This window comes from Phyllobates terribilis, unplaced genomic scaffold (genome assembly GCF_046119375.1).
Source record: "Phyllobates terribilis strain yellow unplaced genomic scaffold, ASM4611937v1 Scaffold_4__5_contigs__length_816908805, whole genome shotgun sequence".
NCBI classification, from domain to species: domain Eukaryota; kingdom Metazoa; phylum Chordata; class Amphibia; order Anura; family Dendrobatidae; genus Phyllobates; species Phyllobates terribilis.
In genome coordinates, this window is record NW_027362764.1 from 782,523,530 (window position 1) to 782,541,963 (window position 18,434).

Genomic DNA, 18,434 nt, shown 5'->3' on the forward strand with positions numbered 1-18,434 from the left:
TTATTTCAATTAAAGGACTTTATTCTGGGTGTTTGTGTTTTCTTTTAACTTTGACTATGGGGTTAGTAATGGGGGTGTCTTATAGACGCCTCTCCATTACTAACCTGGGCTTGATGTCAGCTGGCATTATAAGCTGACATCAACCCCAACCCTATTACCCCACTGCCACCGCTAGAGGGCAGCGTGGAAGAGCGAGGCTAAGTGCCAGAATTGGCGCATCCTATGGATGTGCCATTTCTGGGACGGCTGACGGCTGGTGTTTCTAGCCTGGGAGGGGGCCAATATTCATGGCACCCTTCCTGGGCTATTAATATCAGCCCCCAGCTGTCTGCCTAGCCTGTGCTAGCTATTAAAATAGGGGGGACCCCACGTTATTTTTTTGGGGGGGTTCCCCCATTTTAATAGCTAGTAAAGGCTAGGTATTCAGCTGGGGGCTGATATTAGTAGCCTGGGAAGCTCCGTGGGTATTACCCCCTTCCCAGGCTTCAAACATTTGCCCCAGCTGTCTGCTTAACCTCCGCTAGAGCCTAAAATTAAAGGGAACCCCACGCCAATTTTTTTTAAATAAATCCTTTATTTTAACACTAAATGACAAGTACAGTAATCAAAACTGTCACTGTACTTCATATATATGTGACTGACATGTTTCTATCTATCTAATCTATGTGTGATTCTCTATTCTTTCTATTCTAAATTGTCGGGTACAGATGCTGAATTGCCGGCCGGCTTTCTTAAAGAGACAGTGCATGAAAACACTAATATTTTTTTAAATAAATCCTTTACACTAAATGACAAGTACAGTAAGCAACACTGTCACTGTACTTCTTATATATGTGACTGACATGTTTCTATCTATCTAATCTATGTGTGAAGCTCTATTCTGTCTGTTATAAATTGTCGGGTACCGCTGCTGAATTGCCGGCCGGCTTTCTTAAAGAGACGGTGCATGAAAACACTATTATTTTTTTAAATAAATCCTTTACACTAAATGACAAGTACAGTAAGCAACACTGTCACTGTACTTCTTATATATGTGACTGACATGTTTCTATCTATCTAATCTATGTGTGAAGCTCTATTCTGTCTGTTATAAATTGTCGGGTACCGGTGAATGCCGCTGATGAATTGCCGGCCGGCTTTTTTAAAGAGACGGTGCACGAAAACACTAATATTTTTTTTAATAAATCCTTTACACTAAATGACAAGTACAGTAAGCAACACTGTCACTGTACTTCATATATATGTGACTGACATGTTTCTATCTATCTAATCTATGTGTGAAGCTCTATTCTTTCTGTTGTAAATTGTCGGGTACCGGTGTATGCCGCTGATGAATTGCCGGCTTTTCATGTCATTCTACATTATTCTTAGTTGTTTTACTTCATGTAGAATTAACCTACAAGGAAAGAAAGGGTTTATTTTCATTCCGATATTTGTGTCCCATTGACTTGCATTGGTTTCCGGTATCGGAATCGGCGATATCCGATACTTTTTGGGTATCGGCCCGATCCAATCCGATACGATATTTCCTGATATCGGAAGGTATCGCTCAACACTAGTAATGACTCTATATAATAGATCCCTCGGTGTGTAATGACTCTATATAATAGATCCCTCGGTGTGTAATGACTCTATATAATAGATCCCTGTGTGTAATGACTCTATATAATAGATCCCTCTGTGTGTAATGACTCTATATAATAGATCCCTCTGTGTGTAATGACTCTATATAATAGATCCCTCGGTGTGTAATGACTCTATATAATAGATCCCTCTGTGTGTAATAACTCTATATAATAGATCCCTCTGTGTGTAATGACTCTATATAATAGATCCCTCAGTGTGTAATGACTCTATATAATAGATCCCTCTGTGTGTAATGACTCTATATAATAGATCCCTCTGTGTGTAATGACTCTATATAATAGATCCCTCTGTGTGTAATGACTCTATATAATAGATCCCTCTGTTTGTAATGACTCCATTTAATAGATCACTCTGTGTGTAATGACTCTATATAATAGATCCCTCTGTGTGTAATGACTCTATATAATAGATCCCTCTGTGTGTAATGACTCTATATAATAGATCCCTCTGTGTGTAATGACTCTATATAATAGATCCCTCTGTGTGTAATGACTCTATATAATAGATCCCTCTGTGTGTAATGACTCTATATAATAGATCCCTCTGTGTGTAATGACTCTATATAATAGATCCCTCTGTGTGTAATGACTCTATATAATAGATCCCTCTGTGTGTAATGACTCTATATAATAGATCCCTCTGTGTGTAATGACTCTATATAATAGATCGCTCTGTGTGTAATGACTCTATATAATAGATCCCTCTGTGTGTAATGACTCTATATAATAGATCCCTCTGTGTGTAATGACTCTATATAATAGATCCCTCTGTGTGTAATGACTCTATATAATAGATCCCTCTGTGTGTAATGACTCTATATAATAGATCCCTCTGTGTGTAATGACTCTATATAATAGATCCCTCTGCGTGTAATGACTCTATATAATAGATCCCCCTGTGTGTAATGTCTCTATATAATAGATCCCTCTGTATGTAATTACTCTATATAATAGATCCCTCTGTGTGTAATGACTCTATATAATAGATCCCTCTGTGTGTAATGACTCTATATAATAGATCGCTCTGTGTGTAATGAATCTATATAATAGATCCCTCTGTGTGTAATGACTCTATATAATAGATCACTCAGTGTGTAATGACTCTATATAATAGGTCCATCTGTGTGTAATGACTCTATATAATAAATCGCTCTGTGCAATGACTCTATATAATAGATCCCTCTGTGTGTAATGACTCTATATAATAGATCGCTCTGTGTGTAATGACTCTATATAATAGATCCCTCTGTGTGTAATGACTCTATATATTAGATCCCTCTGTGTGTAATGACTCTATATAATAGTTCCATCTGTGTGTAATGACTCTATATAATATTTCCCTCTGTGTGTAATGACTCTATATAATAGATCGCTCTGTGTGTAATGACTCTATATAATAGATCCCTCTGTGTGTAATGACTCTATATAATAGATCCCTCTGTGTGTAATGACTCTATATAATAGATCCCTCTGTGTGTAATGACTCTATATAATAGATCCCTCTGTGTGTAATGACTCTATATAATAGATCCCTCTGTGTGTAATGACTCTATATAATAGATCCCTCTGTGTGTAATGACTATATAATAGATCCCTCTGTGTGTAATGAATCTATATAATAGATCCCTCTGTGTGTAATGACTCTATATAATAAATAGCTCTGTGTAATGACTCTATATAATAGATCCCTCTGTGTGTAATGACTCTATATAATAGATCCCTCGGTGTGTAATGACTCTATATAATAGATCCCTCTGTGTGTAATGACTCTATATAATAGATCCCTCTGTGTGTAATGACTCTATATAATAGATCACTCAGTGTGTAATGACTATATAATAGATCACTCAGTGTGTAATGACTCTATATAATAGATCCCTCAGTGTGTAATGACTCAATATAATAGATCCCTCTGTGTGTAATGACTATATAATAGATTACTCAGTGTGTAATGACTCTATATAATAGATCACTCAGTGTGTAATGACTCTATATAATAGATCCCTCTGTGTGTAATGACTCTATATAATAGATCCCTCTGTGTGTAATGACTCTATATAATAGATCACTCAGTGTGTAATGACTCTATATAATAGATCCCTCTGTGTGTAATGACTCTATATAATAGATCCCTCAGTGTGTAATGACTCTATATAATTGATCCCTCTGTGTGTAATGACTCTATATAATAGATCCCTCTGTGTGTAATGACTCTACATAATAGATCACTCAGTGTGTAATGACTCTATATAATTGATCCCTCTGTGTGTAATGACTCTATATAAAAGATCCCTCTGTGTGTAATGACTCTATATAATAGATCCCTCAGTGTGTAATGACTGTATATAATAGATCCCTCTGTGTGTAATGACTCTATATAATAGATCACTCAGTGTGTAATGACTCTATATAATAGATCCCTCTGTGTGTAATGACTCTATATAATAGATCCCTCTGGGTGTAGTGACTCTATATAATAGATCCCTGTGTGTAATGACTCTATATAATAGATCCCTCTGTGTGTAATGACTCTATATAATAGATCACTCAGTGTGTAATGACTCTATATAATAGATCCCTCTGTGTGTAATGACTCTATATAATAGATCCCTCTGGGTGTAATGACTCTATATAATTGATCCCTCTGTGTGTAATGACTCTATATAATTGATCCCTCTGTGTGTAATGACTCTATATAATAGATCCCTCTGTGTGTAATGACTCTATATAATAGATCCCTCACTGTGCAATGACTCTATATAATTGATCCCTCTGTGTGTAATGACTCTATATAATAGATCCCTCTGTGTGTAATGACTCTATATAATAGATCACTCAGTGTGTAATGACTCTATATAATTGATCCCTCTGTGTGTAATGACTCTATATAATAGATCCCTCTGTGTGTAATGACTCTATATAATAGATCATTCAGTGTGTAATGACTCTATATAATAGATCCCTCTGTGTGTAATGACTCTATATAATAGATCCCTCTGTGTGTAATGACTCTATATAATAGATCCCTCTGTGTGTAATGACTCTATATAATAGATCCCTCTGTGTGTAATGACTCTATATAATAGATCACTCAGTGTGTAATGGCTATATATAATAGATCCCTCTGTGTGTAATGACTCTATATAATAGATCCCTCAGTGTGTAATGACTCTATATAATAGATCACTCAGTGTGTAATGGCTATATATAATAGATCCCTCTGTGTGTAATGACTCTATATAATAGATCCCTCTGTGTGTAATGACTCTATATAATAGATCCCTCTGTGTGTAATGACTCTATATAATAGATCCCTCTGTGTGTAATGACTCTATATAATAGATCCCTCAGTGTGTAATGACTCTATATAATAGATCCTTCTGTGTGTAATGACTCTATATAATAGATCACTCTGTGTGTAATGACTCTATATAATAGATCCCTCTGCTTGTAATGACTCTATATAATAGATCCCTCTGTGTGTAATGACTCTATATAATAGATCCCTCTGCGTGTAATGACTCTATATAATAGATCCCTGCGTGTAATGACTCTATATAATAGATCCCACTGTGTGTAATGACTCTATATAATAGATCCCTCTGCGTGTAATGACTCTATATAATAGATCCCTCTGCGTGTAATGACTCTATATAATAGATCCCTCTGTGTGTAATGACTCTATATAATAGATCCCTCTGCGTGTAATGACTCTATATAATAGATCCCTCTGCGTGTAATGACTCTATATAATAGATCCCTCTGTGTGCAGTGACTCTATATAATAGATCTCTCTGCGTGTAATGACTCTATATAATAGATCCCTCTGTGTGTAATGACTCTATGTAATAGATCCCTCAGTGTGTAATGACTCTATTTAATAGATCCCTCTGTGTGTAATGACTCTATATAATAGATCCCTCTGTGTGTAGTGACTCTATATAATAGATCACTCTGTGTGTAATGACTCTATATAATAGATCCCTCTGTGTGTAATGACTCTATATAATAGATCCCTCTGTGTGCAATGACTCTATATAATAGATCCCTCTGTGTAATGACTCTATATAATAGATCCCTCTGTGTGTAATGACTCTATATAACAGATCGCTCTGTCTGCAATGACTCTATTTAATAGATCCCTCTGTGTGCATTGACTCTATATAATAGATCGATCTGTGTGTAATGACTCTATATAATAGATCCCTCTGTGTGTAATGACTCTATGTAATAGATCCCTCTGTGTGTAATGACTCTATGTAATAGATCGCTCTGTGTGTAATGACTCTATATAATAGATCCCTGTGTGTAATGACTCTATACAATTGATCCCTCTGTGTGTAATGACTCTATATAATAGATCGCTCAGTGTGTAGTGACCCTATATAATAGATCCCTCTGTGTGAAACGACTCTATATAATAGATCGCTCTGTGTGTAATGACTCTATATAATAGATCCCTCTGTGTGTAATGACTCTATATAATAGATCCCTCTGTGTGTAATGACTCTATATAATAGATCCCTCAGTGTGTAATGACTCTATATAATAGATCCCTCTGTGTGTAACGACTCTATATAATAGATCGCTCTGTGTGTAATGACTGCTGTACCTGGCTGGACCCAAATATAGTGCGAAGCCCCACGTCAATTTTTTTTTAATTATTTCAGGAAATTCATGAAATAATTAAAAAAAAATTATGTGGGGCTTTGCACTATATTTGTGTCCAGTCAGGTACAGCAGGCAGGAACGGGCTGCCCCCAACCACCAGCTGCCTATTTGTACCTGGTTGGACACAACAATATAGGGAAGGCCTTTTTTTCTTAATTATTCCATGAATTTCATGAAATAATTTAAAAAAAAAAAACGTGGAGCTTCGCCCTATTTTTGTGTCCAGCCAGGTACAACTAGGCAGCTGGGGGCTGGAATCCGCAGCGCAGGGAGGCCCAAGCTTTCTGGGCCCCACCCGCTGCAAATTGCAGTCCGCAGCCGCCCCGGAAAATGGCGCGTTCATAGAAGCGCCATCTTCTGGCGCTGTACCCAACTCATCCAGGGCCCTGGTGCGGTGGCTCACTGGGTAATAAAGGGGTTAAGGCCAGCTTGGCATTATCAGCTGGCCCTAAGCCCGAAATTCATGGGGTCACGCCAATATTAGACATGACCACCATGAATTTCTAGTAAAGTATTTTAAAAAAAACACAAACACCCAGAAAAAAGTCCTTTAATTGAAATAAACACACAATTCTTTATTGTTCTAAATTAAACCATACTTACCGTCACGCCCATTCCAGCTGAAGCCAACGATCTCCTGCATAAAAGAAAAATAATAAAGCAACCTCATCCTTACCTTTCCATGGTTCCCAGGACAGCTTCAGCTCTGCTACATCGAGATGACAGGCTGGACCGCAGCAGAACGCTGCCATCCAGCCTGTCATCCCGCAGACACTGAGAAGAGCAGGCATGCTTGCGCTCCTCAGTGTCTCGCTGTGACGGCATCCAGATGAGGTGAGGTCATGTCCAATGAACTCAGCTCACCTCATGCACGTCACTGACAGCGTGGGAAAATTCTCACGCTGAAGCGCTGAGTGCAGGAGAATTCTCCCACGCTGTCAGTGGCGTGCATGAGGTGAGCTGAGTTCATTGTCGGCTCATCTGGATGCCGTCACAGCCAGACACTGAGGAGTGGAAGCATGCCTGCGCTTCTCAGTGTCTGCGGGATGACAGGATGGATGGCAGCGTTCTGCTGCGGTCCAGCCTGTCATCTCGATGTAGCAGAGCTGAAGCTGTCGTGGGAGCCATGGAAAGGTAAGGATGATGTTGCTTTATTATTTTACTTTTATTGCAGGAGATCGTTGGCTTCAGCTGGAATGGGCGTGATGGTAAGTATGGTTTAATTGAGAACAATAAAGAATTGTGTGTTTATTTCAATTAAAGGACTTTATTCTGGGTGTTTGTGTTTTTTTAAATACTTTACTAGAAATTCATGGTGGTCATGTCTAATATTGGCGTGACCCCATGAATTTCGGGCTTAGGGCCAGCTGATAATGCCAAGCTGGCCTTAACCCCTTTATTACCCAGTGAGCCACCGCACCAGGGCCCTGGATGAGTTGGGTACAGCGCCAGAAGATGGCGCTTCTATGAACGCGCCATTTTCCGGGGCGGCTGCGGACTGCAATTTGCAGCGGGTGGGGCCCAGAAAGCTTGGGCCTCCCTGCGCTGCGGATTCCAGCCCCCAGCTGCCTAGTTGTACCTGGCTGGACACAAAAATAGGGCGAAGCCCCACGTTTTTTTTTTTAAATTCATGAAATTCATGGAATAATTAAGAAAAAAAGGGCTTCCCTATATTGTTGTGTCCGGCCAGGTACAAATAGGCAGCTGGTGGTTGGGAGCAGCCCGTTCCTGCCTGCTGTACCTGGCTGGACACAAATATAGTGCGAAGCCCCACATCAATTTTTTTTAATTATTTCATGAATTTCATGAAATAATTTAAAAAAAAAATGCGTGGGGCTTCGCCCTATTTTTGTGTCCAGCCAGGTACAACTAGGCAGCTGGGGGCTGGAATCCGCAGCGCAGGGAGACCCAAGCTTTCTGGGCCACCCCCACTGCAAATTGCAGTCCGCAGCCGCCCCAGAAAATGGCGCGTTCATAGAAGCGCCATCTTCTGGCGCTGTACCCAACTCATCCAGGGCCCTGGTGCGGTGGCTCACTGGGTAATAAAGGGGTTAAGGCCAGCTTGGCATTATCAGCTGGCCCTAAGCCCGAAATTCATGGGGTCACGCCAATATTAGACATGACCACCATGAATTTCTAGTAAAGTATTTAAAAAAACACAACACCCAGAAAAAAGTCCTTTAATTGAAATAAACACACAATTCTTTATTGTTCTAAATTAAACCATACTTACCATCACGCCCATTCCAGCTGAAGCCAATGATCTCCTGCAATAAAAGTAAAATAATAAAGCAACCTCATCCTTACCTTTCCATGGTTCCCACGACAGCTTCAGCTCTGCTACATCGAGATGACAGGCTGGACCGCAGCAGAACGCTGCCATCCATCCTGTCATCCCGCAGACACTGAGAAGCGCAGGCATACTTCCACTCCTCAGTGTCTGGCTGTGACGGCATCCAGATGAGCCGACAATGAACTCAGCTCACCTCATGTACGTCACTGACAGCGTGGGAAAATTCTCCTGCACTCAGCACTTCAGCGTGAGAATTTTCCCACGCTGTCAGTGACGTGCATGAGGTGAGCTGAGTTCATTGGACATGAACTCGGCTCATCTGGATGACGTCACAGAGAGACACTGAGGAGCGCAAGCATGCCTGCGCTTCTCAGTGTCTGCGGGATGACAGGCTGGATGGCAGCTTTCTGCTGCGGTCCAGCCTGTCATCTCGATGTAGCAGAGCTGAAGCTGTCGTGGGAACCATGGAAAGGTAAGGATGAGGTTGCTTTATTATTTTACTTTTATTGCAGGAGATCGTTGGCTTCAGCTGGAATGGGCGTGATGGTAAGTATGGTTTAGTTTAGAACAATAAAGAATTGTGTCTTTATTTCAATTAAAGGACTTTATTCTGGGTGTTTGTGTTTTCTTTTAACTTTGACTATGGGGTTAGTAATGGGGGTGTCTTATAGACGCCTCTCCATTACTAACCTGGGCTTGATGTCAGCTGGCATTATAAGCTGACATCAACCCCAACCCTATTACCCCACTGCCACCGCTAGAGGGCAGCGTGGAAGAGCGAGGCTAAGTGCCAGAATTGGCGCATCCTATGGATGTGCCATTTCTGGGGCGGCTGACGGCTGGTGTTTCTAGCCTGGGAGGGGGCCAATATTCATGGCACCCTTCCTGGGCTATTAATATCAGCCCCCAGCTGTCTGCCTAGCCTGTGCTAGCTATTAAAATAGGGGGGACCCCACGTTATTTTTTTGGGGGGGTTCCCCCATTTTAATAGCTAGTAAAGGCTAGGTATTCAGCTGGGGGCTGATATTAGTAGCCTGGGAAGCTCCGTGGGTATTACCCCCTTCCCAGGCTTCAAACATTTGCCCCAGCTGTCTGCTTAACCTCCGCTAGAGCCTAAAATTAAAGGGAACCCCACGCCAATTTTTTTTAAATAAATCCTTTATTTTAACACTAAATGACAAGTACAGTAATCAAAACTGTCACTGTACTTCATATATATGTGACTGACATGTTTCTATCTATCTAATCTATGTGTGATTCTCTATTCTTTCTATTCTAAATTGTCGGGTACAGATGCTGAATTGCCGGCCGGCTTTCTTAAAGAGACAGTGCATGAAAACACTAATATTTTTTTAAATAAATCCTTTACACTAAATGACAAGTACAGTAAGCAACACTGTCACTGTACTTCTTATATATGTGACTGACATGTTTCTATCTATCTAATCTATGTGTGAAGCTCTATTCTGTCTGTTATAAATTGTCGGGTACCGGTGAATGCCGCTGATGAATTGCCGGCCGGCTTTTTTAAAGAGACGGTGCACGAAAACACTAATATTTTTTTTAATAAATCCTTTACACTAAATGACAAGTACAGTAAGCAACACTGTCACTGTACTTCATATATATGTGACTGACATGTTTCTATCTATCTAATCTATGTGTGAAGCTCTATTCTTTCTGTTGTAAATTGTCGGGTACCGGTGTATGCCGCTGATGAATTGCCGGCTTTTCATGTCATTCTACATTATTCTTAGTTGTTTTACTTCATGTAGAATTAACCTACAAGGAAAGAAAGGGTTTATTTTCATTCCGATATTTGTGTCCCATTGACTTGCATTGGTTTCCGGTATCGGAATCGGCGATATCCGATACTTTTTGGGTATCGGCCCGATCCAATCCGATACGATATTTCCTGATATCGGAAGGTATCGCTCAACACTAGTAATGACTCTATATAATAGATCCCTCGGTGTGTAATGACTCTATATAATAGATCCCTGTGTGTAATGACTCTATATAATAGATCCCTCTGTGTGTAATGACTCTATATAATAGATCCCTCGGTGTGTAATGACTCTATATAATAGATCCCTCTGTGTGTAATGACTCTATATAATAGATCCCTGTGTGTAATGACTCTATATAATAGATCCCTCTGTGTGTAATGACTCTATATAATAGATCCCTCGGTGTGTAATGACTCTATATAATAGATCCCTCTGTGTGTAATAACTCTATATAATAGATCCCTCTGTGTGTAATGACTCTATATAATAGATCCCTCAGTGTGTAATGACTCTATATAATAGATCCCTCTGTGTGTAATGACTCTATATAATAGATCCCTCTGTGTGTAATGACTCTATATAATAGATCCCTCTGTGTGTAATGACTCTATATAATAGATCCCTCTGTTTGTAATGACTCCATTTAATAGATCACTCTGTGTGTAATGACTCTATATAATAGATCCCTCTGTGTGTAATGACTCTATATAATAGATCCCTCTGTGTGTAATGACTCTATATAATAGATCCCTCTGTGTGTAATGACTCTATATAATAGATCCCTCTGTGTGTAATGACTCTATATAATAGATCCCTCTGTGTGTAATGACTCTATATAATAGATCCCTCTGTGTGTAATGACTCTATATAATAGATCCCTCTGTGTGTAATGACTCTATATAATAGATCCCTCTGTGTGTAATGACTCTATATAATAGATCCCTCTGTGTGTAATGACTCTATATAATAGATCGCTCTGTGTGTAATGACTCTATATAATAGATCCCTCTGTGTGTAATGACTCTATATAATAGATCCCTCTGTGTGTAATGACTCTATATAATAGATCCCTCTGTGTGTAATGACTCTATATAATAGATCCCTCTGTGTGTAATGACTCTATATAATAGATCCCTCTGTGTGTAATGACTCTATATAATAGATCCCTCTGCGTGTAATGACTCTATATAATAGATCCCCCTGTGTGTAATGTCTCTATATAATAGATCCCTCTGTATGTAATTACTCTATATAATAGATCCCTCTGTGTGTAATGACTCTATATAATAGATCCCTCTGTGTGTAATGACTCTATATAATAGATCGCTCTGTGTGTAATGACTCTATATAATAGATCCCTCGGTGTGTAATCACTCTATATAATAGATCACTCTGTGTGTAATGACTCTATATAATAGATCCCTCTGTGTGTAATGACTCTATACAATAGATCCCTCTGTGTGTAATGACTCTATATAATAGATCCCTCTGTGTGTAATGAATATATAATAGATCCCTCTGTGTGTAATGACTCTATATAATAGATCCCTGTGTGTAATGACTCTATATAATAGATCCCTCTGTGTGTAATGACTCTATATAATAGATCCCTCTGTGTGTAATGACTATATAATAGATCCCTCTGTGTGTAATGACTCTATATAATAGATCCCTCTGTGTGTAATGACTATATAATAGATCGCTCTGTGTGTAATTACTCTATATAATAGATCCCTCGGTGTGTAATGACTCTATATAATAGATCACTCTCTGTGTAATGACTCTATATAATAGATCCCTCTGTGTGTAATGACTCTATATAATAGATCCCTCTGTGTGTAATGACTCTATATAATAGATCACTCTGTGTGTAATGACTCTATATAATAGATCCCTCTGTGTGTAATGACTCTATATAATAGATCACTATGTGTGTAATGACTCTATATAATAGATCCCTCTGTGAGTAATGACTCTATATAATAGATCCCTCTGTGTGTAATGACTCTATATAATAGATACCTCTGTGTGTAATGACTCTATATAATAGATCACTCTGTGTGTAATGACTCTATATAATAGATCCCTCTGTGTGTAGTGACTCTATATAATAGATCCCTCTGTGTGTAATGACTCTATATAATAGATGCCTCTGTGTGTAATGACTCTATATAATAGATCACTCTGTGTGTAATGACTCTATATAATAGATCCCTCTGTGTGTAATGACTCTATATAATAGATCCCTCTGTGTGTAATGACTCTATATAATAGATCCCTCTGTGTGTAATGACTCTATATAATAGATCACTCTGTGTGTAATGACTCTATATAATAGATCCCTCTGTGTGTAATGACTCTATATAATAGATCCCTCTGTGTGTAATGACTCTATATAATAGATCCCTCTGTGTGTAATGACTCTATATAATAGATCCCTCTGTGTGTAATGACTCTATATAATAGATCCCTCTGTGTGTAATGACTCTATATAATAGATCCCTCTGTGTGTAATGACTCTATATAATAGATCCCTCTGTGTGTAATGACTCTATATAATAGATCCCTCAGTGTGTAATGACTCTATATAATAGATCCCTCTGTGTGTAATGACTCGATGTAATAGATCCCTCTGTGTGTAATGACTCTATATAATAGATCCCTCTGTGTGTAATGACTCGATGTAATAGATCCCTCTGTGTGTAATGACTCTATATAATAGATTCCTCTGTGTGTAATGACTCTATATAATAGATCCCTCTGTGTGTAATGACTCTATATAATAGATCCCTCTGTGTGTAATGTCTCTATATAATAGATCCCTCTGTGTGTAATGACTCTATATAATAGATCCCTCAGTGTGTAATGACTATATAATAGATCCCTCTGTGTGTAATGACTCTATATAATAGATCCCTGTGTGTAATGACTCTATATAATAGATCCTTCTGTGTGTAATTACTCTATATAATAGATCCCTCTGTGTGTAATGACTATATAATAGATCGCTCTGTGTGTAATTACTCTATATAATAGATCCCTCTGTGTGTAATGACTCTATATAATAGATCCCTCTGTGTGTAATGACTATATAACAGATCGCTCTGTGTGTAATTACTCTATATAATAGATCCCTCTGTGTGTAATGACTCTATACAGTCATATGCAAAAGTTTGGGCACCCCTATTAATCTTAAGCTTAATGTTTTATAAAAATTGGTGTTTTTGCAACAGCTATTTCAGTTTGATATATGTAATAACTGTTGGATACAGTAATGTTTCTGCCTTGAAATGAGGTTTATTGTACTAACAGAAAATGTGCAATCTGCATTCAAACAAAATTTGACAGGTGCATAAGTATGGGCACCTCACCAGAAAAGTGACATTAATATTTAGTAGATCCTCCTTTTGCGATAATAACAGCCTCTAGTCGCTTCCTGTAGCTTTTAATGATTTCCTGGATCCTGGATGAAGGTATTTTTGACCATTCCTCTTTACAAAACAATTCCAGTTCAGTTAAGTTTGATGGTCGCCGAGCATGGACAGCCCTCTTCAAATGATCCCACAGATGTTCAATGATATTCAGGTCTGGGGACTGGGATGGCCATTCCAGAACATTGTAATTGTTCCTCTGCATGAATGCCTGAGTAGATTTGGAGCGGTGTTTTGGATCATTGTCTTGCTGAAAGATCCATCCCCTGCGTAACTTCAACTTTATCACTGATTCTTGAACATTATTTCTCAAGAATCTGCTGATACTGAGTGGAATCCATGCGTCCCTCAACTTTAACAAGATTCCCAGTGCCGGCATTGACCACACAGCCCCAAAGCATGATGGAACCTCCACCAAATTTTACTGTGGGTAGCAAGTGTTTTTCTTGGAATGCTGTGTTTTTTTGCCACCATGCACAACGCCTTTTTGTATGACCAAACAACTTAATCTTGGTTTCATCAGTCCACAGGACCTTCTTCCAAAAAGAAATAGGCTTCTTCAAATGTGCTTTTGCATACCTCAGCCGACTCTGTTTGTGCGTACTTGCAGAAACGGCTTCTTTCGCATCACTCTCCCATACAGCTTCTCCTTGTGCAAAGTGCGTTGTATAGTTGACCGATGCACAGTGACACCATCTGCAGCAAGTTGATGCTGCAGCTCTCTGGAGGTGGTCTGAGGATTGTCCTTGACTGATCTCACCATTCTTCTTCTCTGCCTTTCTGATGTTTTTCTTGTCCTGACACTTCTGGCCTTAACAAGAACTGTCCCTATGTTCTTCCATTTCCTTACTATGTTCATCACAGTGGAAACTGACAGGTTAAATCTCTGAGACAGCTTTTTGTATCCTTCCCCTGAACAACTATGTTGAATAATCTTTGTTTTCAGATCATTTGACAGTTGTTTTGAGGAGCCCATGATGCCACTCTTCAGAGGAGATTCAAACAGGAGAACAACTTGCAAGTGGCCACTTTAAGTAGCTTTTCTCATGATTGCATACACCTGGCTATAAAGTTCAAAGCTCAATGAGGTGACAAAACCAAAAAAAGTGCTTTAGTGAGTCAGTAAAAAGTAGGCAGGAGTATTTAAAACAAGAAAATGATAAGGGTGCCCATACTTATGCACCGGTCAAATTTTGTTTGAATGCAGATTGCACATTTTCTGTTAGTACAATAAACCTCATTTCAAGGCAGAAACATTACTGTATCCAACAGTTATTACATATATCAAACTGAAATAGCTGTTGCAAAAACACCAATTTTTATAAAACATTAAGCTTAAGATTAATAGGGGTGCCCAAACTTTTTCATATGACTGTATAATAGATCCCGCTGCGTGTAATGACTCTATATAATAGATCCCTCTGTGTGTAATGACTCTATATAATAGATCGCTCTGTGTGTAATTACTCTATATAATAGATCCCTCTGTGTGTAATGACTCTATATAATAGATCCCTCTGTGTGTAATGACTCTATATAATAGATCCCTCTGTGTGTAATGACTCTATATAATAGATCCCTCTGTGTGTAATGACTCTATATAATAGATCACTCTGTGTGTAATGACTCTATATAATAGATCCCTCTGTGTGTAATGACTCTATATAATAGATCCCTGTGTGTAATGACTCTATATAATAGATCCCTCTGTGTGTAATGACTCTATATAATAGATCACTCTGTGTGTAATGACTCTATATAATAGATCACTCTGTGTGTAATGACTCTATATAATAGATCCCTCTGTGTGTAATAACTCTATATAATAGATCCCTCTGTGTGTAATGACTCTATATAATAGATCCCTCAGTGTGTAATGACTCTATATAATAGATCCCTCTGTGTGTAATGACTCTATATAATAGATCCCTCTGTGTGTAATGACTCTATATAATAGATCCCTCTGTGTAATGATTCTATATAATAGATCCCTCTGTTTGTAATGACTCCATTTAATAGATCACTCTGTGTGTAATGACTCTATATAATAGATCCCTCTGTGTGTAATGACTCTATATAATAGACCCCTCTGTGTGTAATGACTCTATATAATAGATCACTCTGTGTGTAATGACTCTATATAATAGATCCCTCTGTGTGTAATGACTCTATATAATAGATCCCTCTGTGTGTAATGACTATATAATAGATCGCTCTGTGTGTAATTACTCTATATAATAGATCCCTCGGTGTGTAATGACTCTATATAATAGATCCCTCTGTGTGTAATGACTCTATATAATAGATCCCTCTGTGTGTAATGACTCTATATAATAGATCCCTCTGCGTGTAATGACTCTGTATAATAGATCCCTCTGTGTGTAATGACTCTATATAATAGATCCGTCTGTGTGTAATGACTCTATATAATAGATCCCTCTGTGTGTAATGACTCTATATAATAGATCACTCTGTGTGTAATGACTCTATATAATAGATCCCTCTGTGTGTAATGACTCTATATAATATAGGAGTGTCACTTTTTGTATTGAAGAACTGAAATAAACTTTTTGATGATTTTCTAATTTAGTGAGATGCACTTGTACAATTAACAAAGTAGCACTCTGCAATGCTGAGTATGTAAATATGAAGTATGAAATGTGAATAGCATTACTGCTGTAGAAAACAGAAATAAGTGAGAAATCTTAGTGCATAAATTGGCCAATTCATGTGCACCTGGCAGCCGCGGTAAGGAGTTTCTCAAAATGCCAGGACCTTACCAGGGTCACTGAGCGCACAGACAGAATGAGCGCACAGACAGAATGAGCTTACTGAGCGCACAGACAGAATGAGCTTACTGAGCGCACAGACAGAATGAGCTCACTGAGCGCAGAGACAGAATGAGCTTACTGAGCGCACAGACAGAATGAGCTCACTGAACGCACAGACAGAATGAGCTTACTGAGCGCACAGACAGAATGAGCTCACTGAGCGCAGAGACAGAATGAGGTTACTGAGCGCACAGACAGAATGAGCTCACTGAGCGCAGAGACAGAATGAGCTCACTGAGCGCACAGTCAGGATGAGGTCACTGAGCGCACAGACAGAATGAGGTCACTGAGCGCACAGTCAGGATGAGGTCACTGAGCGCACAGACAGAATGAGGTCACTGAGCGCACAGTCAGGATGAGGTCACTGAGCGCACAGTCAGAATGAGCTCACTGAGCGCATAGTCAGAATGACCTCACTGAGCGCATAGTCAGAATGACCTCACTGAGCGCACAGTCAGAATGAGCTCACTGAGCGCATAGTCAGAATGACCTCACTGAGCGCATAGTCAGAATGACCTCACTGAGCGCACAGACAGAATGAGGTCACTGAGCGCACAGACAGAATGAGCTCACTGAGCGCAGACAGAATGAGCTCACTGAGCGCACAGTCAGAATGAGCTCACTGAGCGCACAGTCAGGAGGAGCTCACTGAGCGCACAGACAGAATGAGCTCACTGAGCGCACAGTCAGGAGGAGCTCACTGAGCGCACAGACAGAATGAGCTCACTGAGTACACAGTCAGAATGAGCTCACTGAGCGCACAGTCAGGAGGAGCTCACTGAGCGCACAGACAGAATGAGCTCACTGAGCGCACAATCAGAATGAGCTCACTGAGCGCACAGTCAGACGTACTCACCATAGAGCAGCAGGGTCAGGAATGGCGGCACATACACACACATGGCGATGCTGCGATGGATGGGGCAGGGGCACGCCGCTCCTGGGACGTGGAGCCTCCCGGTTATATCTGATCCGTGTCTGGGTGTGACGCTCGGGTGACAGAACAAACACGTCCAAGAATAAAGGACGGATAATACGAGAAGAGGAAATCATCGCACCCTGGGAACAATGCGCTCACTGTCCTGCCGCTTCTTATATTTCCCAGGGACGTACAATACATCCAAATGCCCAAATCACTGAATGTGAAAATGCCTCAAATGTATTAGGGTCAGTTCACACGTTGAGTATTTGGATGCAGAAATTTCTGCACAGTTTCTGCAGCTCTTCGCAGGAAAAACGCAAAGGCAAAATTGTGCGTTTTTGATGCGTTTTTTACATGCGTTTTTGGACAGCAATTAATGCTATAGAGATAGATATAGATAGACATATAATTGCACAACCCCCGACATATTATAAAACTGCACCCTGTGGAACGTATTGTGCAGCTTTTTATGATTAAATAAATAAATGAAAAAAATGACGTGGGGTCCCCCCCTATTTTACTGTGGGTACGGAAAGTATTCAGACCCCTTTACATTTTTCACTTTTTGTTTCATTGCAGCCATTTAGTAAATTCTAAAACATTCATTTTTTTCTCATTAATGTCCACTCTGCACCCCATCTTGACTGAAAAAAAACAGAAATGTAGAAATTTTTGCAAATTTATTAAAAAAGAAAAACTGAAATATCACATGGTCATAAGTATTCAGACCCTTTGCTCAGACAGTCATATTTAAGTCACATGGTGTCCATTTCCTTGTGATCCTCCTTGAGATGGTTCTACTCCTTCATTGGAGTCCAGCTGTGTTTAATTAAACTGATAGGACTTGATTTGG

The 18,434-nt window shown here is 39.4% G+C and overlaps 1 protein-coding gene across 2 annotated transcripts in view; it reads right to left on the reverse strand.

The window, feature by feature from the left end:
• Window positions 1–17,675, reverse strand: part of LOC141266062 (uncharacterized) — a 138,509-nt gene extending 120,834 nt beyond the window's left edge. For both annotated transcript variants that reach the window (XM_073679937.1, XM_073679936.1), the window contains exon 1: window positions 17,519–17,675. In XM_073679937.1, coding sequence (XP_073536038.1) covers window positions 17,519–17,561 — 43 coding nt within the window. In that variant the 5' untranslated portion in view covers window positions 17,562–17,675. The remainder of the gene's footprint in view (window positions 1–17,518) is intronic.
• Between the last annotated feature and the right edge of the window lie 759 nt (window positions 17,676–18,434).